At 46.9% G+C, this 21438-nt stretch overlaps 1 protein-coding gene across 3 annotated transcripts; it reads left to right on the plus strand.

Annotated features, from left to right (window-relative positions):
* Positions 1-1185: 1185 nt before the first annotated feature.
* Positions 1186-21438, plus strand: LOC142900440 (bromo adjacent homology domain-containing 1 protein). Of its 3 annotated transcripts, none has more exons than XM_076044737.1 (8): positions 1186-1372; positions 14706-15757; positions 16568-17351; positions 18187-18551; positions 19519-19678; positions 19827-19906; positions 20180-20271; positions 20775-21438. In XM_076044737.1, exons 2-8 carry the CDS (start codon positions 14726-14728, stop codon positions 20962-20964), a joined length of 2703 nt encoding a protein of 900 aa, XP_075900852.1. In that variant the 5' UTR covers positions 1186-1372; positions 14706-14725; the 3' UTR covers positions 20965-21438. The 3 variants fall into 3 exon arrangements, with proteins under 3 accessions (XP_075900852.1, XP_075900851.1, XP_075900853.1); XM_076044736.1 differs by lacking the exon at positions 1186-1372 and adding an exon at positions 1829-2248; XM_076044738.1 differs by lacking the exon at positions 1186-1372 and adding an exon at positions 10366-10494.

A 21438-nucleotide genomic window follows, 5' to 3' on the forward strand; every position in this document is an offset into this window, starting at 1 on the left:
GTGGGCAAGAGCTGAACAAGATACATATATGTATATATATGTATATATATATATATATATATATATGTATATATATATATATATATATATATATACATATATATATATATATATATACATATATGTGTGACTTTTGCGGCCCATCTGGGGCTCTTAGTTTTTGCACGTTCTAAACTAGTGAACATGTCAAGCAACTAACTGATGTTTTATGCAATGAAATTTCTTGTAACCACAGTTGCTGTGAATTCTTTGCTTTCTGCAGAATACGGCCTCCTCAAGACTGTGTGGGCTGAGTAGACTGCATCTGATTGACGTCTCTCCCCTTCTGAGTAATTAGGTGTCAAAATTTTAAAAAAAGTAAATCCATTCCACATCTCTTGTGACTAACGCTAAGTGAGAAATTACGGCAGATGTTTTGATATGCCTTTGGAGTGAAATTGCATAATCACGGTTCTTTTCCGCATAATCAAGATATTAGTATTGTGCACTTGCCCGCTGTCAGTTGGTAATGGAAGTGAGCTGTTTTAAGTCAAAATGTCTGCTATGTAACCAGCACATTAAAATGAATAATTTTCTAATTTTAAGCAAATGCAGTGTGCTGCAGGTGATAGTCAGTACAGACGGAGGAACATGCATAATTATGAAAAGTTATTAAAAAAAATTATTCAGGGTCATCTGTTACTAAATCCTATGTAAATGTTGTTGTGCTTAAGCGTCCCATTTAGTTAGAAGTCACTGTTCAAGCTGTCAAATCAGAAAAAAACGTGATATGCAAATATGGAGTTAACTTTTTTTTTTGCCAAACATTTCTCTTTCCACATTTTCAAAAAAAAAATAAAAAAAATCTACATACCATGTCAATCTAGAGGCCCTGCCTGTCTCATCTGAACAATATGCAATGAAAACATGTAAATGTAACTACAGTTGATTATCTTTTCTTAAGGTACAAACAAAACTACCGCTGATAAGATTAAACAAATACATTTTCAGTAGTATATGATTAAGATTAAGAAAAAAAAATAAGCCCTTGCAAGTTCCTGTTGCGATCACAGCCAATAAAATTTTTGCAGAAGTCATAGCGGACCAAGTTCCTCTTCCAAGGTGGCCAGGTTTGCATAACAGGTGTGCCCAGGCCGCTTCACGGCCAACACCGGGGTCCAGTTGATTCCAGAACCCAACCCTTTCTTTCCAACTCCCAACCTCCCACCCATGATCAAAAAAAAAAAAAAAAAAGTTCAACTCCAACCGTGGCCCTCGCTGCCCCTTTAAAAGCCTCACCATGTTGCCATCACATGCTTGCAACACAGATAGCAGGATAAGGATGTTCGTGCTGAACACAGGTGCCACTTTGAAGGCACCACGCCGAGGAAGGGTGAAGAAGACCTTTCTTTTTGGGTGTGGGGGGTGGTGGATATGTGTGCGTGTGTTCGGGTGTGTGTGGAGGGTGCGGGGTGGGTCCTTACTTTACAGTTAGCGTGTGCGTACGTGCGTGTGAGCATCGACCCAGCCCAAGCTTCGTCTGTCAGCGCCGCGGTCCGTCAGTCATATTGAGTTAGTTGCTGTCTCGACAGCAGCAGCAGCAACGGCGGCGGCAGCAGCGAGCGACGCAACCAGCGCTGGTGCGCAAACTGAAACGAAAAACAAAAAAAAAAACAAAAAAATAAAAAACGGAAAAGCTGCGCACGCTCTGAGTGCGCGGACATTCTGGCGGACGTGCGTTGCGTTGCGAGCGTGCGTGCGGCAGCGACGGCGGACGGAGAGTGAGAGAGAGAGAGAGAGAGAGAGAGAGAGAGAGAGAGAGAGAGAGGAGGGAGGGGAGTTGGAGAGACATCGTGAGCGAGCGAGAGAGCGAGCGAGCCAGCCGTGTTTCTCTACTCTCTGTCTCTCGCTCTCGGCTCGAGGGGAAGGAGAAGAAGGAGGAGTGTTGCCGCTTCTTCTCCTTCTTCTTCTTTCGAGAGTTGTTGGCGTTTTTTGGAGCTACTCTCTCGTGTTTTTTTCCCCGGTTCGGGGTGTGGAAGTCAACGAAACGTCGGGCGACGTTCGAGTTGATTATAAAGCCGCGCCGATATAGCAGCCGAGCGAAGGCGGACGGACTTGGGTTACCTAGCCGTGCGTGGTGCTGCTGGTGGTGGCGGCGGTAGTGGTGGTGGTGGACCAAAAAAACAAGGTGCCCCGGCTCGCCCCTCGCCCCTCCACCGGACAGCGGATGAGATAGTGGCCACCGCCGCCGCCGCGGAGCTTCGGTACGGTAAGTAGCGGCTGCTCCAACATGGGCTTTTCCTCATTTTTTTTTTTTTTTTTTTTGAAGCTCGCTTTTATTTTGTGCTCAGGCAGGCGGAGGGGTTGCTTTGCACGGTTTCTTTTTCTTTTTTTCTTTTTTTTTTTTTTGGTGAAGCTTTTATTTTCTCCTTCCTCCTTCTCCTCTCCCCCGGCAATGTCTGGGAGCAGAGGCAGAGAGGCAGAGGCAGATAATGGGGCCATGATGATGAAGACGGTTCCCAGGGAGTGGTACTCAGCCGGACTGGCCGTGCAGCGTGTGTGTGTGTGTGTGTGTGTGTGTGTGTGTGTGTGTGTGTGTGTGTGTGTGTGTGTGTTTTATCGGAGCCTCCACCCCGCGCCCACTGCTCCACCACCACCTCCACTGCCACCACTATCACCAGCACCACCACCACCACTGCCAGCAACGGCAGCCAAAGTGGGGAGAGAGGCTTTTGGCCGCTTTCTCCACAAGGTCAGCAGGGAGCGTGGGTCATAGGTGTGTGTTACGTGAGACCACCTGGATTGCCTGGATTGTGACCAGGGGCTCCTTAACTTTATGGCACCTGCAGGATTGGGTGGGGGTGGGGGGATGTCTTGCGGGTTTTTGATGCACGTCAACACCGCACCACTAGTTTTGGAGGCGCTTCTGCCTGGTTGGAAATTAGTAGCCGAGTGGGGATGCTTTTCGCCACGGCCTCAGCGACTTGCTTGCACCCACGCAAGTGAAGGCGGGTTGGCAATTATACCCATATGACAGGCTGCCAATTAGGTCATTAAAAGGCAACAAGCTCATTGTGGGGGGTATGGAGTGATGCTGTTATGACATCATAGATGGAGCACCCCAGGCTGGGATCATCGGAGAGGGATCTACTTGCTCGGATGGAACTGGAAAGAAAAGTAGCTACCCAAGAATTAAGTATTTGCTTGGAGAACAGGAAGGTGGAAATTATTCAGAGCTTGCCTGCTGGTCGATGCCGCTGTATGTCAAGGTTTGGAGGTCGGCGTAGTTCTGTAAAGTCCCGGTTTCGACGTCATTGATATTTTTCGTCATGCTGTGACGTTTTTTTAAAAAATTTTTTTAATGGCATTATTAGTACAGACCTTCTTTCTGAAATTAAATAGATGGTGTTGAATGGAAATCCTTAAAGATATTCTTTTGGGCCTAACATGGAGTGATTGATTGATCCGGGATGCCTGCGTGGAAGGCAAAAAATTGTGGTTAGCAACCTCATTGTTTGAGATCGATGTAGTTATACAATAGGTTAGGTTTTGGGTCTTCGTGGCATAACTTGATCCCTTCCTGCAAATGTCGGGCAGATCCGTTCATCTCGTGTAGCAGTGTTAGTAAACAGAAATAACATGTCGAGCAGTCATTTCTTGTGTTCTGATTTTTTTTTTTTTTTTTTCATTCCCATCATAACTTTGAACCTTAGAATCAAATGAGAAGGCCACAGACAATCTTTGCCCTTCCTCTAAATTTTAGAGCGGATACAACCTTGAATGGTTTTTGCGTATCAAGTGGTTGAACTTTCAGCATATTAAGCAGCTGTTTTTCTCCAAATTGTGGGAAACACTTGAGGGATACTTCAGGCAATACATTTTGATATACATTTTTATGGTTTCAAGTCATTAAATATTAAAGAAGATTTGAAAAAGACAATATAAAGGAAAATATCTTCAACTAATGGTGTTTTAATAACCTCTATAAACCATATACCCTTTTCCTGTAATCACCTGTCCTGGCTCACACTTAGGGTGCCTCTTTATTACAGCCATTTCTTCTTCTCAAGGCTGCTGTTGAATATCTTGTAGGGTAAAAAAAAAAAAAAAAAAGCTCATATGCTAGCCAGGCCACTCTTTGACTCATCAGTTTATTGAAGTTGAACATTAATCCTTCTGCTGCGGGCTTCCACCTCTTTGCCACCTCCTCTTCCCGGATTGGACAGATTGTGCGCCACTCTCACTACAACGTAAACCTCATAAAACTTTATATGCAGTTACTTTCATTGGTAAGGAGCAGCAGATCTGCGCTGGCTCTCTGTAATGAGCCTTTGAATGATCAGTTAATCCTTGCTCACATGCAGCTCTGATACTGAGATAATGAATTACTAAGGGGGAATAAGAATCACAATTTGATATCACGTAATTGATTGTGTGTGTGCGTGCGCGTGTGTGTATGTACACTACCAGTCAAAAGTTTGTACACACCTTATAAATTTAATGTCTTTTGACTATTGGCACTGCAGTTTCTCACTGAAGGCATCAAGACTACGTAAGAACACACGTGAAATTATGTAGGAAACAATAAAAGTGTAAAATAAATAACTGAAACACTTTTTTAAATCTAAATTCTTCAAAATAGCCACCTTCAACAAAAGCATATTTCGAGTTATTTAACGTATTATTATTTTTTTTGCTGCATAATTACATATATCTTGCTCATATATTTGATGTATTCAGCATCTACCTGCAGTGTAGAAAGTTGAAAAAGATTAAAGATATTGCATGAGAAGGTGTGTGCAATCTTTTGACTGGTAGTGTGTATACACACACACGCAAAAATCTAAATTGCTGCAGTATTTTGCTGGACCAACACGCAGACTTGTGAAGAGATCCTTTTGAGTCTCTCAGATGATTTTCGTCAGTTTTTTAGTCAAGTGCTGAAGCACCTAAAAAGCCCTGCTCTGACTCATATTTTATTTAACGTTATTTCCCCCACATTCAAAAGGGATTAATAGAGCTGGAAAGGGGGCTCGGGAGCACATCTACTCTGTGTCACTCAGTTGAAAACCCCGGATCTGGATCACAAGCCCTTTGCTCTGTCTTTAAAGCTCTGCTAGTGCTAGCACCAGCTCGAGCAGTGACAGATGAGTTAGCGTCATGATGGCTATAGGTGAAAGTAAACACGGTAGTGATTTCAGACTCTGCGTTGTCCATTTGAGCCTCAGTTAAACCTGTGTTTATTCCAATATGAATAAGAATTGCGTGTCGTTGCCACATTTGGTTAATATTGTCTTTGAGCTCTTCAGCTTGTAAATGTTGATGGCTAGCGTAGCAAAACATATGCTACATTAATCAGCACACGTTGTTAGCTCATCAGGTTTTACCAGAAACGGGCCCATGGTTTTCCTCCCTTTATAAGTATGCTGTGACGTTTGTCTCTACCTTTGTGTCATTTGTGTCTTAAGTTCAGTTTAATATGCTCAGTATTTGTTGAAGCATGAAGAGCGGTTAACTTAATCGGCCTAAAGTTAACTTCCTTTTTTTTTCTCTCTTGCGCTTTTCTGTCAAATGTTGCCGCTGCTGTTTGGGTTCACAAACACACAGTTGAAGCCAAACGGTGACCTTTGTTTTTGATCTGTTTTGACTTATGAGGAAATAAAGTAAGTGCTTATCATCTGTTGTTCCAGAACTTTGACCTTGTCCAGAAATTAGATTCCGACCTTTAAATACCAAGTTCTAGTGCCCATGATCAAACTGTTATTTGCACAGTCCCTTCTTCACAGTAGATCTCAAGATCGTGAGTTTTTTTTTTTTTATACTTCCTCAGACATCAAACTGTGGCATGGCTGGTTCAGGGCATATTTTAAAGATGCTGGCAGTGCACTTTAAGGCACTTTGAGACAGATGGTAGAGCCACATCAGAGAAGACAATGCAGCAACCACCTAACTGTTGAACTCGTATCTGCAAATTTTGCCATCTCTCGTCTTTGAGTTAGACATTTTTAAAAAAGTCTTCCGAAAAAATAATGAGCTTGTCAGCTTTTGGTGTTGTTGTTGTTGTTGTTGTTGTTTAGTGTGACAGATGTGGCGCACACATTTTAAACAAGCATTGTAATTCTGAAAAATTGACTCTTTTTTTTTTGACAGCGCACTTTATTTTCTTTGTGTGAATCATTCGAGGTTTGAAAGCAGAAGGTGCGCACAGGCATTGAATAGATACATTTGCAATTTATATTGGTCTTCAAACAACAGTTTGCATTATTTAAAAAACACAATTGGCCGTCACCTAATGCGGCGCTAGCGAGCAAGATCAGCCCCGGTGGTGTCGGATAAATGAGACAATCACTGTATTATTAATTAGGAAAAAAAAAAGAGTGGTGGTAGTGGGAGTCAATAGCCAGCTTGAGTGACCTTAGATTCAATTGGAGCGCTTTGCCCCGTCGGAAGTTTTGCTCTTCCGCGTGCGTTCACACTGGCTGTCCTTTGAGCGGTGTCATACAGTGGCACCTCCAGATGAGATTAGAGTCACGCTCGCTTGCTTTCATTCGAGGCGGCTTGTTTAAGCTCATTCGCCGTCATCGTCCCGGGGGAAACCCTGCACCTTCGCCGCCAACTGCACGCACTCCCCGCTCCCCCCTCCAACCCTCCACCCCCCTTTTCCAGACGTCAATCTCCTCAGCCGGGGCTCTTATCGAACTCAATCTGACCAAAAACATATGGAACGCGGCATTTGCGGCGGGCCCCCGCGTTTATTGTCATTTCAGTATGTTTGGCTTTATTTTTAGGCCCACTGGGGCCTTTTGAATCAAGGAGCTCCACTCTTGTTATTGGATTAAGTTTCAATTCTCCGTCGTGCTCTTTGTCCGTCGTTGCGCCGATGCTTTCAAGGACCGCTTTAACATAGTCAGAAATACTAGCTGAGCTGGTTCGCGGCGTCCTTGTGGGCCACGCAGAAGGTTTTGACAATTCCTCCGCGGTCCTTCCTTGACTTTTTTGCCGAAGAAAAGAAATTGAGAAAACCAGTCCGTACAAAGGCAGAACTTAATCTGAACAATTCCAAATCCTTCAGTGCGCCGTAAAAAATGTCAACATAAGCTGATATTGTTCAAGAATTGGGAGTTAATCGCTAATTAGAGCCGACGTTGCAGCACCGGCAGCTGCTCAGTGTGCTCTTGCGTCACCACATGCAAAAACTCTCAGCTGTAGTGTGGACGTGTGGAGCTCTAAGCTTGTGCGTTCGGGAAGAAATCAATGATTCAGTGATATTATAATTCATTCCATTCACAGTCTAACAGCAGCATCTGCATGACATCTTTGACAAATGCAGAGTAATGACTTTATCCAAACAATCAAGCTGTATTTGCTGGCTGCTGTTTTTGTTTTTGTTTTTTTGTAACGGCTTGATCAGCTCACGACCTCATCACTCCAGAAATGACTATATGCATATTTTCAGTTGAGAGATGTGATTACATAATATTTTCTTAATTCCCTGCTGCTTTGGTTAATCTGCAAAACCTTTATGACAGTTTGGCGTTAACTGTTATAATGGATTCAAATGAATATGGGGTTCATTTGTAAGAAATCCAACACTTCTGTTTAGAATAAGTGCCTCAAGTTTGGAAAATAAGACGATGGTTGAATTTCTGCCTGTTCAGCTCTATATTATACATTGGGTGCTTTTTTCAATAGTAGTGCAAAAAAAAAACCCAAAACAAAACAAAGCATATATCGTTAAGCAATTGAGGTGAGCAGCACTAGTCAGTGTTCAGTGTTCTTATTTACCACATGTGGAAGTGCCACGTTGTCCAGGAATAGTTGCGATAATTGCTAATTGCTCGCTGCACTTGGGGCAAATTTGCAGCAACGTCTCTGTTTTCGTCTCCGTCGGCATCCGACGCGCTTTGTTGCTTAGTGCTGGGAAACGTTTCCTGGGAATTACTGCCTGTGTGTAAAACAACAAGTGTTTGTCTGCGATGAATCTGTAGCCAAATTATGATCCATATGCGTTTTCTTTGATTCAGAATTCCATGAATCCTTCTTGGTTAAACACAGCAGCTTTTGATTTTGAAGATGCCCTCAGAAAAGCTCCAAGAGCCTCTTGTTCTGAATGTTTGCATATTTTTAGTTTTGTGCTGGGACACAGGGAGGGAAAAAAAACCTTACAGAATGGTTTAATGTCTCAAAAGAAGTAATCCATGATGTCTCTATAACATGACAATACGGGTGACTGGATCACAATACCTGCAGAGTAGATGTAATGATTATTTGATATTGCACGAGCACTTGAGTGGAGCACGAAAATGGTCGGCCTGCAAAGGGCGGCTCTCCTCAACACTCGCCATCGATGTAATAACTGTGTATTCAAGTCTCCTTTTCAACGTGGCACATTGTTCAGAATCGCGCAGCTGCTGCTGAAATCAGACTAGTGCAGGAAGCAAAGTGGCCAACTGTCAATATAATAATGACAGGAGTTTTTTTTTTGTTTTTTTTAAAGACTTTTAAACATCTATCTGCCCTTTAAAGGTGCAAAAAGAAAGCAACCCAACAAGTGTGCTCTGCTCCAGTGATGCAATCAAAAGTAATGCGCATCATATTTCATCCCGTGGCTCGAAAAGAGCAACAGGGAAATTTCACCGCTGCTTTGAGCAAGCTTCACATCTTGGAAAGAAAATAATTGGTTACGTTTAGGTGAGACTCTGGTACCTCTGAAGTGTGGCTGAAAGAGGCTACATGTCAAGTGGTATGATATCAGCCCGAGGAGACGTCACTCATACCTGCCCGTGTAAGAAGAATGGACGCGGAGGACGTGCACGCCAGCTGAGCTGTATGTTTCTGACAGACGGAGGGGCTTCACGGCGTTAAAAAAACAATTTTGATTTAAAGGTGCGCTGCGAAGAAATAAAATAAAAGAATCGTACACGTGCGTCATTTCTTTCCAAATAGCCCAAATTTAAATTGGCTTCATTTTTCCTCTCCTATAATTCAATTATGTGCAGCAGCTGTATCTGTCGGGAAAGATGTATCACCCAGCTTCTCTCCGGTCCTCTCGACATAAATGCAGTGTAGTCCAGTTCCCATTCAGGTAGAGCTGTTTTTCATGCCGGACCGCCGTCTCCTGGGCTGAGAATACACTTGGAATGAACAACTTCCTAAAAAAAAAATATAGATATTCATAAAACCACATATTTAGCCCCCTGTTTACAGACTCTCTTAAAACACCAATGGGTCATAGGCTCCTGCTAAAAAAAAAAAAAAAAAAAATGCTTTGCTGGACCCGCTACCTGTTGGGAAGTTGGGAAGTTGGGAAGTTGGCAGAAACAAGCCGACCATCTCAACCAGATACATGGTTTTCCTGCCAGTGTCCTGACTCACCCTCGCGCGTTTCTGCTGGTTTTCTGGAGACCCACAGAGTTATTGGATAATTAATTTTGCGGGGCAGCTCCGCTCAGGCCCGAGATGAAAAATGAATATCTGAAAACAGCTCTAATATGAAACCTTTTAATGCGAGGGCCACATAAACAGCAGGGATTATTAATCTCGGGAAAGTCCTTTTCAACTGACTGCAAGTCGACATGGGTTGTGCTTACATTTTTGAAGATAAGAGGAGACTTTGCAGGTGGGATTTGGTTGTTGTCCCCCCCCCCCTCCCCCTCCCAGCATTACCCCTTCTTTGATTACATTTGAGTCGTTTTGAACCCGCCAGAGGCTGTTGTTGACACCCGTATAATGTTCACCTCTCTGGTTTTGTTTTTAACGACTGGTGGTTGACTGGTCGGGTCCCGGTCACGACAGATGACAGGGTGAGGCTTTGTGTGTGTGCGTGTGTGTATGTGTCTGCCTGCCTGCCTGCCTGCCTGCCAGCCACACACATCCATCGGCATCATCCAATCCCAGCGTGACGTCGCCCTTAATGTACCGGACACCGAGTGTGCGGCGTGTCCAGCAGCGATCACCCTCTTCCCGTCTCCCGGTGCCTTTCGCGGCCAACAGCTGTTGGTCCGTCATTGGAGGACGGCGGTGTCAAGCCAGCTGGGGCCGTGCGGTAATTGGTCCACATTAAGTTTTTTTTCTCTCTCTCCTCTCCCTGCAATTTGTTTGGAGACGAAACCAGGAACCGCAAACGCAAAATCCACAACACACACACACACACATATACATTTTACACACACAAACACCGCCACCGACCGAGCTCCCCTTCCCCTCCCCTCTCCCTACACACTCCTCCCCCGTCCAGCTCTGCCAGTTCCACGGAGCTTTTCCACGGAGAACCAGTCCGCCGATCCCCGGTCCTCCCTCCCCTCCTCCTCCTCCTCCTCCTCCTCCTCCTCCTTCCAACCCCGCACATTTTTTTTCTTCGACGATCCTCCCCTCCTCCCTGCCACCACCACCACCACCACCACCCAGCCCTCACCTCCTTCCTCCACACACACACACACACACACACACACACACACACACACACACACACCGGTACTGGCAGCAGGCAGGAAGCGCGTCGGCGACAGGCGAGCCGTAAGTTAACCACCCCACCCCCCCCACCACACACCACACACACACCCTGGTGAATGTTTTCTGTCGCCGAATGTTTGAAGTTACAGCCGGCTGTGCCCCGGCCGTCCACGGCGGGGGCCGACCGACCGACCGACCGAGCGAGGCGCAGCGGCTGTGCCCGCCCGCCCGCGACGCGCTGTGTCCTCCCCCGGCGAGAGGAGCGCGATCCGGGGCAGCAACAGCCGCCGCCGTCGGTAACGAGGAATCCGGAGAGAGAGAGAGAGAGAGAGAGAGAGAGAGAGAGAGAGAGAGAGAGAGAAAATGATCACGAGAGGAAGCTGCCTGTTATATTCCGCTTGCTGTTTGTGTGTCTGTGCATGCGTGCGCTTGCGTGTTGAGTCGGGCAGCCCCGTCTCCAGACCCTCTCAGCCCATATTTAGAGCCCGACGGCCGGTTGTGCTTGTACTTTGGATATCCAGGCAGCGTCGAGCTCCGCGGTGCCCCATCAATACGGTGTGTCCACCGCATGCTCGCACGTATTCGGCGCATGTTTCCCGTGTGTGTGCGCGCGCGTGTGTATAAAGGCTTGCTCGTACCTACTCATCGTGTGGTTGGTGTTGAAGCTCAGCTCCAGGCTGCAGTGCAAGTCCAACTACACCAGAACAGTGACGTGATGTTTCAGCTCCGCTCACTGGGTTTTCAGTGATTTTATTTTATTTTATTTTATTTTATTTTATTTTAAAAATCCACCTCTTTTCGTTTCATAGTCCACCAGCAGAGATATGATGTAAACTGTTAAAATCTACAATCAGTGAAATCTACCTGCAAGGTTTTTTTTTTAATTTTATTTTAGTTTGTGCTTGTGTGTTGTAGCGGGCTTCCTGCATAGAGAAATCATTGTAAAAAATCAGTGGATGTGGCGATGATGAGAGGTGTAATATTGGCAGACGAGCTGTTAGTAATAGCACACATAGCCAGCGTGACTAAGTAAGCCAGATTTATGAGTTATTTTATTTTTTTCCGCCCTGCACGTGGGTTATTGTCCTGTTCATGGGGTGTTTTATGGAACATTTGCACAAATAATGGATTCAGTCGTCTCATTTTGAAAACTCTCTGGTGAGTTTTTGCGAGCAGTCGCATGTTGCATTTCTGTGCATGTGGGATTTAATGAGAAATTTAGAAAGGATCTGGTCAGAGGTGGGTGAGTTGCACTCTGTGTGGTTTGATTGAAAGGTGGCACTTGTGCGGGCGGCCGGGAGGGAGTCTGGGCCGCGTGGTAACGTTTCACCTTCCAGCCCTTTAATCACGTTTAATTATTGTTGTGAAAAATGACACGTCAGGCGCGGTCACTGGTTTCTGCTTTAACGGTTTCTTCAAGTACAGACGGCGCGTCTCTGCATCTTCCCCACATAGTCCGTAAGACAAGTTGGAAGCCTGCGACACCTCGCAGCGGCCGCGTCAATCAAAGCCGGCGCATTAGTAATAAAGCCACAGGTGGCATCCAGTTCCTGCCATTACACCCACCTGCTCAGTGTCAAAACAGGCGTGAACGTCCCCGATCAGGCAGAAATTCACTTCACATACGTTTTATATCAGTGATCTGCGTCGCTTCCCCGCCGCTGAACTCCCCAGAAAGGAGAAAAGTTCCACTTTACTTTCTAGAAATCAGTTCTAGAAATCAACACTGACACCTCTGCCAGGTCAGAGACACCAGCGCCACCAACCACAAGTGGCTTCCGCCTTGTTTTTGTCCCCTTCCAGACACGTGGCAAGAACGACAAAGCGTCGGTTTTAGCAGAAAGCTAAAAGTGAGTGTTTTTGCGGGAGGCTGAAAACAGGGGGATAAATATGCTGTTTTCTAGAAAAATCCACGGAATCCCGCTGCAGTCTGAGATGGAAAAAAAAAAAGAAAAAGAAAATGAGTATAATATGGCACCTTTAAATCATCCTCAAGCTGCTGAGTACTATTAAAGTGACCTAAAATGAGATCTGTGAGAAGATGATGAGCTGCACTTTGAGCGTCCGGCTCCGTGTCCATTCCAAGTTCATTATGGTGAAGGAGAAGGAGGAATAAGGAGGCGCTCACAGCCAATACTGCTCCCTGAGGGGAAGTTAAAGTACAAGGAAGTAGTTATTTTAGCTTTAGCCCACCTATGCAGTTCTTTTCTCTTCATTTGTTTCTAGAAGTGTTAAAATAACAATAATCAAGAAAACCCAAAATAGAATCGTTCTGCGTCACCGCAGCTGCGTCTGCATTGTAGGATATACAGTACATGTCCTGGGTAGCGGTTAACTATATCGTCCGCATCTACATCCATAAACTGTGCATAGCACAATCATACACGCACATGTCAGGAAGAAAAACAAACCCTCTGTTTTTCTCGCGTGCGGTAGCCTCTTTCCATCTTATCCAAACGGCTGCCAGTGAAGAATCAACACAATTGTGCAATGCTCTTGCGCAATCCTCCAACACAATTTGAATGCGAGTGGAATCTAGTTAGATACTCATGCGTGCCCTTCTTTTAACAAAAATAATAATACTAATAATAGAGAGAAGATGAAGCATTTTAGTGAAGGTCATTCCACGCAAGCCTTCGCTATGCTAGTTGATCAAGACGACTGCTTTGCCGTTTTATTCCCCTTTTTCTGTGTACGCGAGCTCCTGTAAGAGTCTCCTATTGATAAATATCCCTTTGCTCAGCTGCGTCTACAGACTGAGCGGAGACAACGCTCTGGGTTTTGTTCATCTTCCTGTAAATGTGAGATTACTTCCTGTGGTTCACCAGGCTAAACGGTTAGTTATTCCCGAGGGCGTTTCCCCACCTACACTTCTCAACAGAGACCCGCCGTTGCTTCGGTGTTGGATACTGTTTTCAAGGATTTACAAAGAGCTCTGTGTGTGCGTGTGCGTGTGCGTGCGCGCGTGCGTTTCTGTGTTTTTCACACTTTCAAAGTGGTTAAAATTAATTATCCAATGACTGGGATTATGTGGAGTAATGGGCCGTAGCCAAGAGCCTCGTCGGGAATCTCCCCGTTTACAGTGTTTAGGTTGCACAAGGGGAAATGTATTTGCCTTAAACAGTTTGCTTTTTATTAGCGCATTGTGCCGTCTGCCAGAGGGTTTGCATGCCGATATTTACAAGCTGACCTGTATCAGTGGATATGCAGTATAAATCTTTATGGGGGTCATAAGACCCAGTAAAAATATTAGCTGCTCCGCATTTTCCCTAAACGCTGAATGACACCGTTTTGTTTTTTTCATGTTTGTGTTACTAAATATCAGCTGCTTAACATATGCATGAGTCACTGTTTGGTCGTTCACGTCTCAGTGTTGCAGCGCACTTGTGGAGCGTGTTTACAAATATTCCCAACTGCCACAAATTCAGCGTAATTGTAAAATAGCTCCGCTGCAGTGAGCCGAGGGAGCGCATTAGCTGTGTCATATATGCATGAGATTTGTTGTTAGGCGGCAAATTCAGCAAGTCAAATGGCCTGGTTGGTGAAAGCTGCACTCGCTTGAGCTTCCGATGGCAGTGTTTTGATGTTGTCTTCGGCCCTTTGACATTTCCCTTGTAATAACGTGCCGTTCGTTGAAAAAAAAAAGAAAAAAAAAGAAAAAAGAAGCTGTTAGATTGGCAGACTGTCCAACAAGCGCAACACGTTTTTAGTTTAATCTCGTTACCGCCGAGTGGGCTGTGACAGTCATTTAGCATCTCGCTGTATTGCAGTCGAAAGTGTATGGAGAGCAATGCGTTTTGTCTCTGTATGACTCATTGGTTGTGACTTACTCGTTCCCACAGTACATGAAAACAATATTTATCGAGGCTTCCTGTACACAAACCTTCCTGCTTTTTTTTTTTTTTTTCTCCACTCACACAGTGAAGATGCAGAGGCGCAGCTATGTAAAATGATTTCTTTAAGGCTGTAATTAAACACTTTCCGCCTGAAAAAAGACATGTAAATCGCACATTGATCCATTTGCTGAAGGGGACCTTTACTGTTACGAATGTTGATCTTTGAATTGATTTAATCACCGAAATCCCATTTTACCTTAACATCATATATATTTTAATAACTTTAAAGGCGACTTTGAAATGTGTTTTGAGATGTCTTTTGTCTCAGAGCATCAAATTCATATGATACATTAAATCCCTTGTAGAAAATTCTTTCTTCTTCAGGTCAGTTTGTTGTAACTGTACTCCCCCCCCCCCCCCCTTTCTGCTCCTCACTAGGTCCTCTGTAGAAGCATGTGATGACTCACGCAAGGCAGAAAGGTTCCCCCAGGCCCAGCAGTAGCGGCGCTGAGTGGCGGAGCAGCAGCCCCGCTTGGCCACATGGTGGCAACATGGGCGGCGCCTGGCTCGAGCGCACGCTACGTTTCGGCAGGACAAAGAAGATAAGCGAGGTCTTCAAGCAGAGGAAGGACCCCGCCAAGAGGATGAACGACAAGAGGGGGAACACGGAGAAGTTGAAGGAGGTGAGCAAAGTCGAGCCGAGGCACGAGAAGAAGCGGGACAGGAAGCTGTACCCGTTGCGGGGGCGGGGCGGGACGTCGGAGGGTGAGGGTCTGAGCTGCCACGTCCTCCTCACCCGCCTGGAGGAGGGCGTCCAGGAGAAGCAGCAGCGTTCAGCGGACGGGGAGCGAAAAGATGTGCAGCAGACGCACAAAAGCAAACACAAAAAGGGGAAGAGCGGCGAAAAGAAGGAAAAGTCACTACCACCAAAAACGCAGTCGAAGTTGAAGGGCTTCGGCCAGGCCGGGGGCGTCCACCCGGCGCAACCTCGCAAGCGCAGGCTGGCGTCGCTCAACGCCGAGGCCGTCAACAGCCTGCTGCTGGAGAGAGCCACCGACCCTCAGCCGCCCGCCAAGCAGCCCCGCAGACTGGACGACCCCACAGGGGGGGTCGGGGTCTCCTTGGATGGAGACCCGGGTCAGGGCGTCGCTCCCAAAGTCTCCCGAGGAAACGTCCGCAGAACCTCCACGTCTTGCAAGCTGGAAGGCCACCAAAGCAGCGGCAGCGGCAGCTCCAGACAGGCCAGGAAGAGCAAAGCTGCCCGGGAGGGCGGGGCGGTGGCTCTCAGTCAGGAGAGTCTGGACGCTCCCGCCCCCCGGAGGTTGGCGGGACTCAACGCGGCGGCCCTGCTGAAACTGACCAGCTCGTCTGCCAGCAGTAAGCAGAGGGCGAGGGCCGCGCCCGCCGCCGCTACCGGAGCGCCGGATGCCGCTTCGCAGCAGAGCTCCAGAGTCAAGCAGAAGAGCCAGACGCAAAAGCAGAAGGGCAAGGTAAGGCAGCTTTATTGATACGGCACATTTCATACACAAGGCAACTCAATGTGCTTTAAAAGATTAATAGTTCAAACATTAAAAAACAAAACAAAACAAAGGAACACAGTCTTCAAAGACAAAATGCAGAGAAAAAGAGAGACAAAATCGAGCAGTAATAAAGAATAGAAATAAAAAGATGATAATAAAATATAATAAGATGAACATAAGAGAAAAGTAGAGTAGAGTAGTAGAGTAGTAAAGAGTCTTTAACCTGGATTTAAAAGCATTCACAATTGGGGCTGAATTCACTTCTGTTGGCAGCTTATCCATTTGCATAACAGCCAAATGCTGCTTCACTATTTATTGTTTAGTTTGAACTCTGGGCTCCACTATCTGACCTGAGTCTACACATCTCCATCAGCGTTTCATTTATGTATTCTGGACCTAAACCATTCAGGGACTGAGGCCTTGTTCAGACTGCTTTTAGCCCATCCAGATTGAAACCTGATGGCTCTTTTGTAGTCTGAATGGGCATAAAATCACAGGAAATCTGATTTTTGCAAAACGGATTGAAACCACCTTCGGGAGGTAGTTTCAAATCGCATTTGGACAGATGCATCTCAGTCTGAACAGCTCCAAACACACCGATTGATTTTTACTGTGTGGATGGTAAACGGCTTTGAGAAGGAATCTGATTTGAATCGGATTCACCTGCAGTCTGAACGCAGCCTTATAGACCCGTAGCAGAAGTCTATTCTATAGCTGACTGGTAGCCGGTGTGAAGTCTTCAGAACTGGACTAATATCTTTTGATGTCTTTGTTCCGAAGGGGATAAAAAAAGCCTCGGACCAGCACGGCGGCTGCACCGCCTGCAAGAAGAAGAAGGCCGACTTCGAGCCCAAGGTGGAGTGGGAGTCGTCGGCCAACTGTGGCCACCGCCTGAGCAAGCCGGGCTACCAGCCGCGCATGCTGGCCTACCCGCTGAAGCAGGTGAAGGAGGAGCAGCTGGAGACGGAGCTGAGCCCCTGCTACTGCTGTCCACCGGGGGGCTCCGTCGAGTACTGCCACCGCTTCGCCTTCTTCCTGGGCCAGCAGGCGTACGGCGACGCCGACGACAAGCCCCTCAGCCCGTCGGTGGCGCCGGTGAAGCGCGAGTGCCTGGTGGCGCAGCCGCCGCCGCTGGCCCACCCCCACCCGCACGCCGCCTTGGCGCTCGGCCCCCACCCGTGCCTGTGCACGGCCGACCACTGCTTCTCCAGCTACTACGTGCACATCGCCCACCCGACGCACGCCGGCGGGACGACAACCGCGCCGGCAGCGCCGGCGACTGCGGCCAACCTGCCTCCGCCGCCGCCGCCCCGCACGTTGAACTTCGCCCCCCCGTCGGGGTTGTGCCCCAGTCGGGTGACGGGCTCCAAGCTGCTGGGGCCACAGGTGTCGCACGCCTCCTCGCTGGCGCCACACCCGGCCTTCTGCAACTCGGTGACGTCGCCCTGCTACGGAGACGCCTGCGGGATCGGCGGCTACGCCTACAGAGCCATGCCACCGGTCGCCAGCAGGGGGTGCTCCTTCAGCGCGGGGTGCACCGGATGCACCCGCGGCATCAAGACAGGTAGGCCTCCTTCGACGCGTCGTCTCTTTCATTAAAGAAACCTTTATTTATTCTCATCTTTTGCGTAAAGCGAGCTATCTCACAGATTCTTTGTCGAGGAAGACTCCCCTGCAGCGAGTCGTGTACCCCGACGAATGTGATCGCTTTTTTTTTGTTGTTGTTGTGTTTTTTTTGCCGTTGTTGGTAGAAGCTTCAAACATTTTCATGGCTCAAGGCTCTCTGGTTAGATTTTTTCGATAAGTAGCTCTGGGCTGGCATGTAATATTTTCCATAACAATTGGGTTATTTGTAGTTAACTGATAAATGAGATGAAAGAAGCAGGTTGTTTTCAAAGCCTATTTGCTGGCGGACCGTGCAGTTTGAATTTAAAGGTATTTTTAACATGCGCCACCTGACCTTGTTGAGCAGATACAGAGGGATACGGAGGCGTTAAGGCTATGCAAATCGATTTTCAATCGAAACCAGATTCTATTAGGCAAGAAAATCTTAAAATCGATTTTGGTCTTGGATGATTCCGGGCTGCGCGCCTTATTTTACAAGATGTGAAAGTTTTGCACTTTCTTCACTGACCGTTATTCAAGATGATAGAAAAGCCATTTGTTTGCTATTTTTCTTTAAAAATAAAGATGAAATATTTCAAATAATTTATTACATTATATTTTGTAGTTTTACCAGAAAAATCTAATCCATAATTGAAAATCAAGTTTTCAGAAAAAAAAGGGGATTACGTTGCTGGTTTACAAAGCTCGCTGTGCAGATGTTATCTTATCGATGCGTTCATTGATAAGAGCGGCTTTCACTCTATTTATTTGTTGCTATTTCTTCATTTTTCCAGAGGGTTACTCCTCCCCTCAGGGTGACCACAGCCCCTCCTCCCTCCTGGTTCCCCCTTCCCTGCCCGTGTCCAGCTGCCCTTTATCCAGCGTGCCCACGTCCACCCAGACCAAACCCCGCCTACTCAGCCCTTTGTCCGGGGGAGCTGAGCAGCCCCAGGCCCGGCTCAAGTTGGCCAAGGAGTGCCCCAAGAGCACCAGACCCACCAACGGCTCCTTGTCCAGGGGCCGCACAAGACTTCCTCCCAAGCAGCTGCCGCCCCCTCCGAGCCCCGGCAACCCCAAACAAAAGAAAATAAGCCGGAGACGGGCCACGAACGGCTGGCGGCCCGTCGGGATGCCCACTGAGAGGGAGGTCTTCATCGCGGTAGGTTATTTACCAGCGCGTCTCTGACCGCCGGCGATAAGAGAGCCTCTTGTCTCTTGAGTTTCTCTCTCTCTCTTTCTTGTGTTGCACTACCCGATAATAATCTGCCAGTAGAAGCATCAAGATCTTTTAACACCAGTCTAGCTATGCAGTTTTCCACGTTATTTTTTAGGAATTTTGCATTCAATGGTCAGACGAACTGATGAATATCATTATTATTATTATTATTATTATTATTATTATTATTATTATTGATATTATTATTGTTGGTGTTGATATTATTATTGTTTTTAGCATTGGCATTATTGTTGGCAGTGTTATTATAAATGGTAATAATTAGGGCTGTCAGCTTTATCATTACGCATTAATCGCGATTAGTTAAATACGATCCATTACGCATCTATTCCATACATTTTTTAAAATCACATTTCAACCCGGCTTAAGCCTTTTTGTCCCTTTTACTAACCTGTGTAGTAAGAAATACTTTACATTATGGGGTTAAAACTGCTTTGAAATGCAAAATAACAGAATTTTACACATACGCAATTCAAACCGCGATTAATCTCAGTTAACTATGAAGATTCTGCGATTAATCACAATTAAAAAAAATTAATCATTTGACAGCCCTAATTTCTATACATTCTGTGAAAATTTGAGGTTATTTCAACAAGAATTGCGAAAATTATTGGCCTGCAAAATGATGTCAAATTTATTGGGACGCCCTGTATTTTAATGCCGTCTGTAAACCAATGTTAAAATAAAGAAACATTGAGATCCTTGCGACTGCCTGGCAAGGAGGGGGAAAAAAATGAAAAAGAAAACGTGGGCACTTGTAGGTGGAGGAGGGGATAATTGTGTTTGGACCAAACAGCTTCACGTGACGGATGCCTTCCTCTCGTCTCCCCCCCACCCCCGGTTCTAATGAGAATATGATTTGCCCTTGTCGGCGCGCACGTGCGCCTCTCAGGGAGAGGATGAGACGGCCCTGCGGCAGTGCTACGACGGCGTGGAGAGGGACGGCGAGGTGATCCGCGTTCGAGACACAGTGCTGCTGCGATCGGGACCCAGGAAGAAGTCTCTCCCGTATGTTGCCAAGATCTCAGCGCTGTGGGAGGACCCCAAAACAGGTAATACAGCGGAGGGGGAGGGGGAAGGTATGAATAAATCTGTGTTTGCGTGGATGGATGGTGGGGAGGATACATATGGCCAAGATTGTTTATTGTGTGTGTGTGTGTGTGTGTGTGTGTGTGTGTGTGTCCCACTTTGCCTCCTCAGGAGAGCTGATGATGAGTCTCTTCTGGTACTACCGGCCCGAGCACACCCAGGGAGGCAGGGATCCCAGCGCACACTGCGAGGTCAGCACTCCCCACCCCCTCACCGTGTGTTCAAGCAATTACGACAATGAAGTCGTAGTTACGTGACCGTTTTTTTTCCAGAGTACACCTCAGTAACCAATGTGCAGGTGTCTCTTAAAACACACAGAAAAAATACAACTTGAATGATAGGTAGATATGATAGGTAGGTATGTAGAAACCTCAGTTTGCGGCCCGAAGAAGTGTTTTCACGTGTTATCGGCCAAAAGACTCGTTTGTACCTGCGTGACAAATGCAAACAAACTGTTCTTTCAGAATGAGATTTTCGCCTCTCGACATCAGGATGAGAACAGTGTGGCCTGCATAGAAGACAGATGCTACGTTCTCCCCCTCGCTCAGTACTGTAGGTAAGTAAACGCGCCGTCGCTTCAGCGAGAGTCATTAGCTGCGTTTCCATGACAGTTCTTCGCAAAAATAAAAGCGATATTTCCAAAATGTCGACAAAGTACAATTGCGATATGCAAATGTTTCATTTGAATGGAACACTGAAAGCGGATGAGCAGTAATTCTCGTAAAAAAAAAAATTACGAAATTTTACAATGATTTCACGTTGGTTTGCTGTCCAGAATGGTCGTTCTGTTTTTCTCTTTGATTTTCTTGGATAAAATGATTCCATCTCCTCCTCTGTCCAAACATCACGGGTCATTTTCACTTGCTTTTTCACACGCTCATTGACGTATAAATCCGATCAAAGTGCGATATATAGGTTTTTGCGCAATTCTAGGGGTAATGGAAACGCAGCAAGTAGCTACTAACATGAAATGTTAGAAAACGTTAAAAGGGATTTTTGATCGTATGTTAGAAGCCAGTTATTGGTCTAACTCCACCTCCTGCTGTCTGCCTGGTACAGATATTGTGCCTTGATGAAGCGGCGGGCCGAGGGCTCCCCACCAGGGGGCGCCAGCACGGTGCCCTGCTGCCCCGACTTCGCCCCCCCCTCCCACCGCTGCGTGCCCACCGACGTCGACCCCGAGCTGGTGTACCTGTGCCGCCACGTCTACGACTTCCGCTACGGACGCATCCTGAAGAACCTGCAGTAGGTGGCGCTGCAGGGTCCCACCCGCGGAAGGTTCCTCTGTCTCATCTGCTGCGAGGGAGGGAAGGAGGGAGGGAGGTTGGTGGGGAGGAGGAGGAGGCGCTCGAGAAAGACGTGTTGCCGGACATCAGTTTCCTGGTTCTACAGAAGAAGAAGAAGAAGAAGAAGAAGAAGGAGGAGAAGATTGGGTTCACTGGCTGGAGGTTCCGATCCAGGGGTCTGCGATCCCTCCCTCCCCCTGGTTGCATGCCAGGAAATGCTGAACAACCGGGCAGAACTGGGCCGCTGTCACCGTGCCCACCCCCCCTCCCCCAACTCCAGAGTGTCTCAGCACAACAATCGTGCGTGTTTCATTTGTGCGGCTCAGCGTGTGCGAGCGAGCGAGCGAGCGGCGCCGAGGTGCCTCACCGAAGAGCGTCGTCCCGAATCCGCATCCTCTCACTCCTGCCCGTGCGTGCGTGCGTGCGTGCGTGCGTGC

The sequence above is a fragment of the Nelusetta ayraudi genome, unplaced genomic scaffold (genome assembly GCF_046127955.1).
Source record: "Nelusetta ayraudi isolate G7.1 ecotype Tasmania unplaced genomic scaffold, CSIRO-AGI_Nayr_v1 ptg000082l, whole genome shotgun sequence".
Taxonomy (NCBI): Eukaryota; Metazoa; Chordata; class Actinopteri; order Tetraodontiformes; family Monacanthidae; genus Nelusetta; species Nelusetta ayraudi.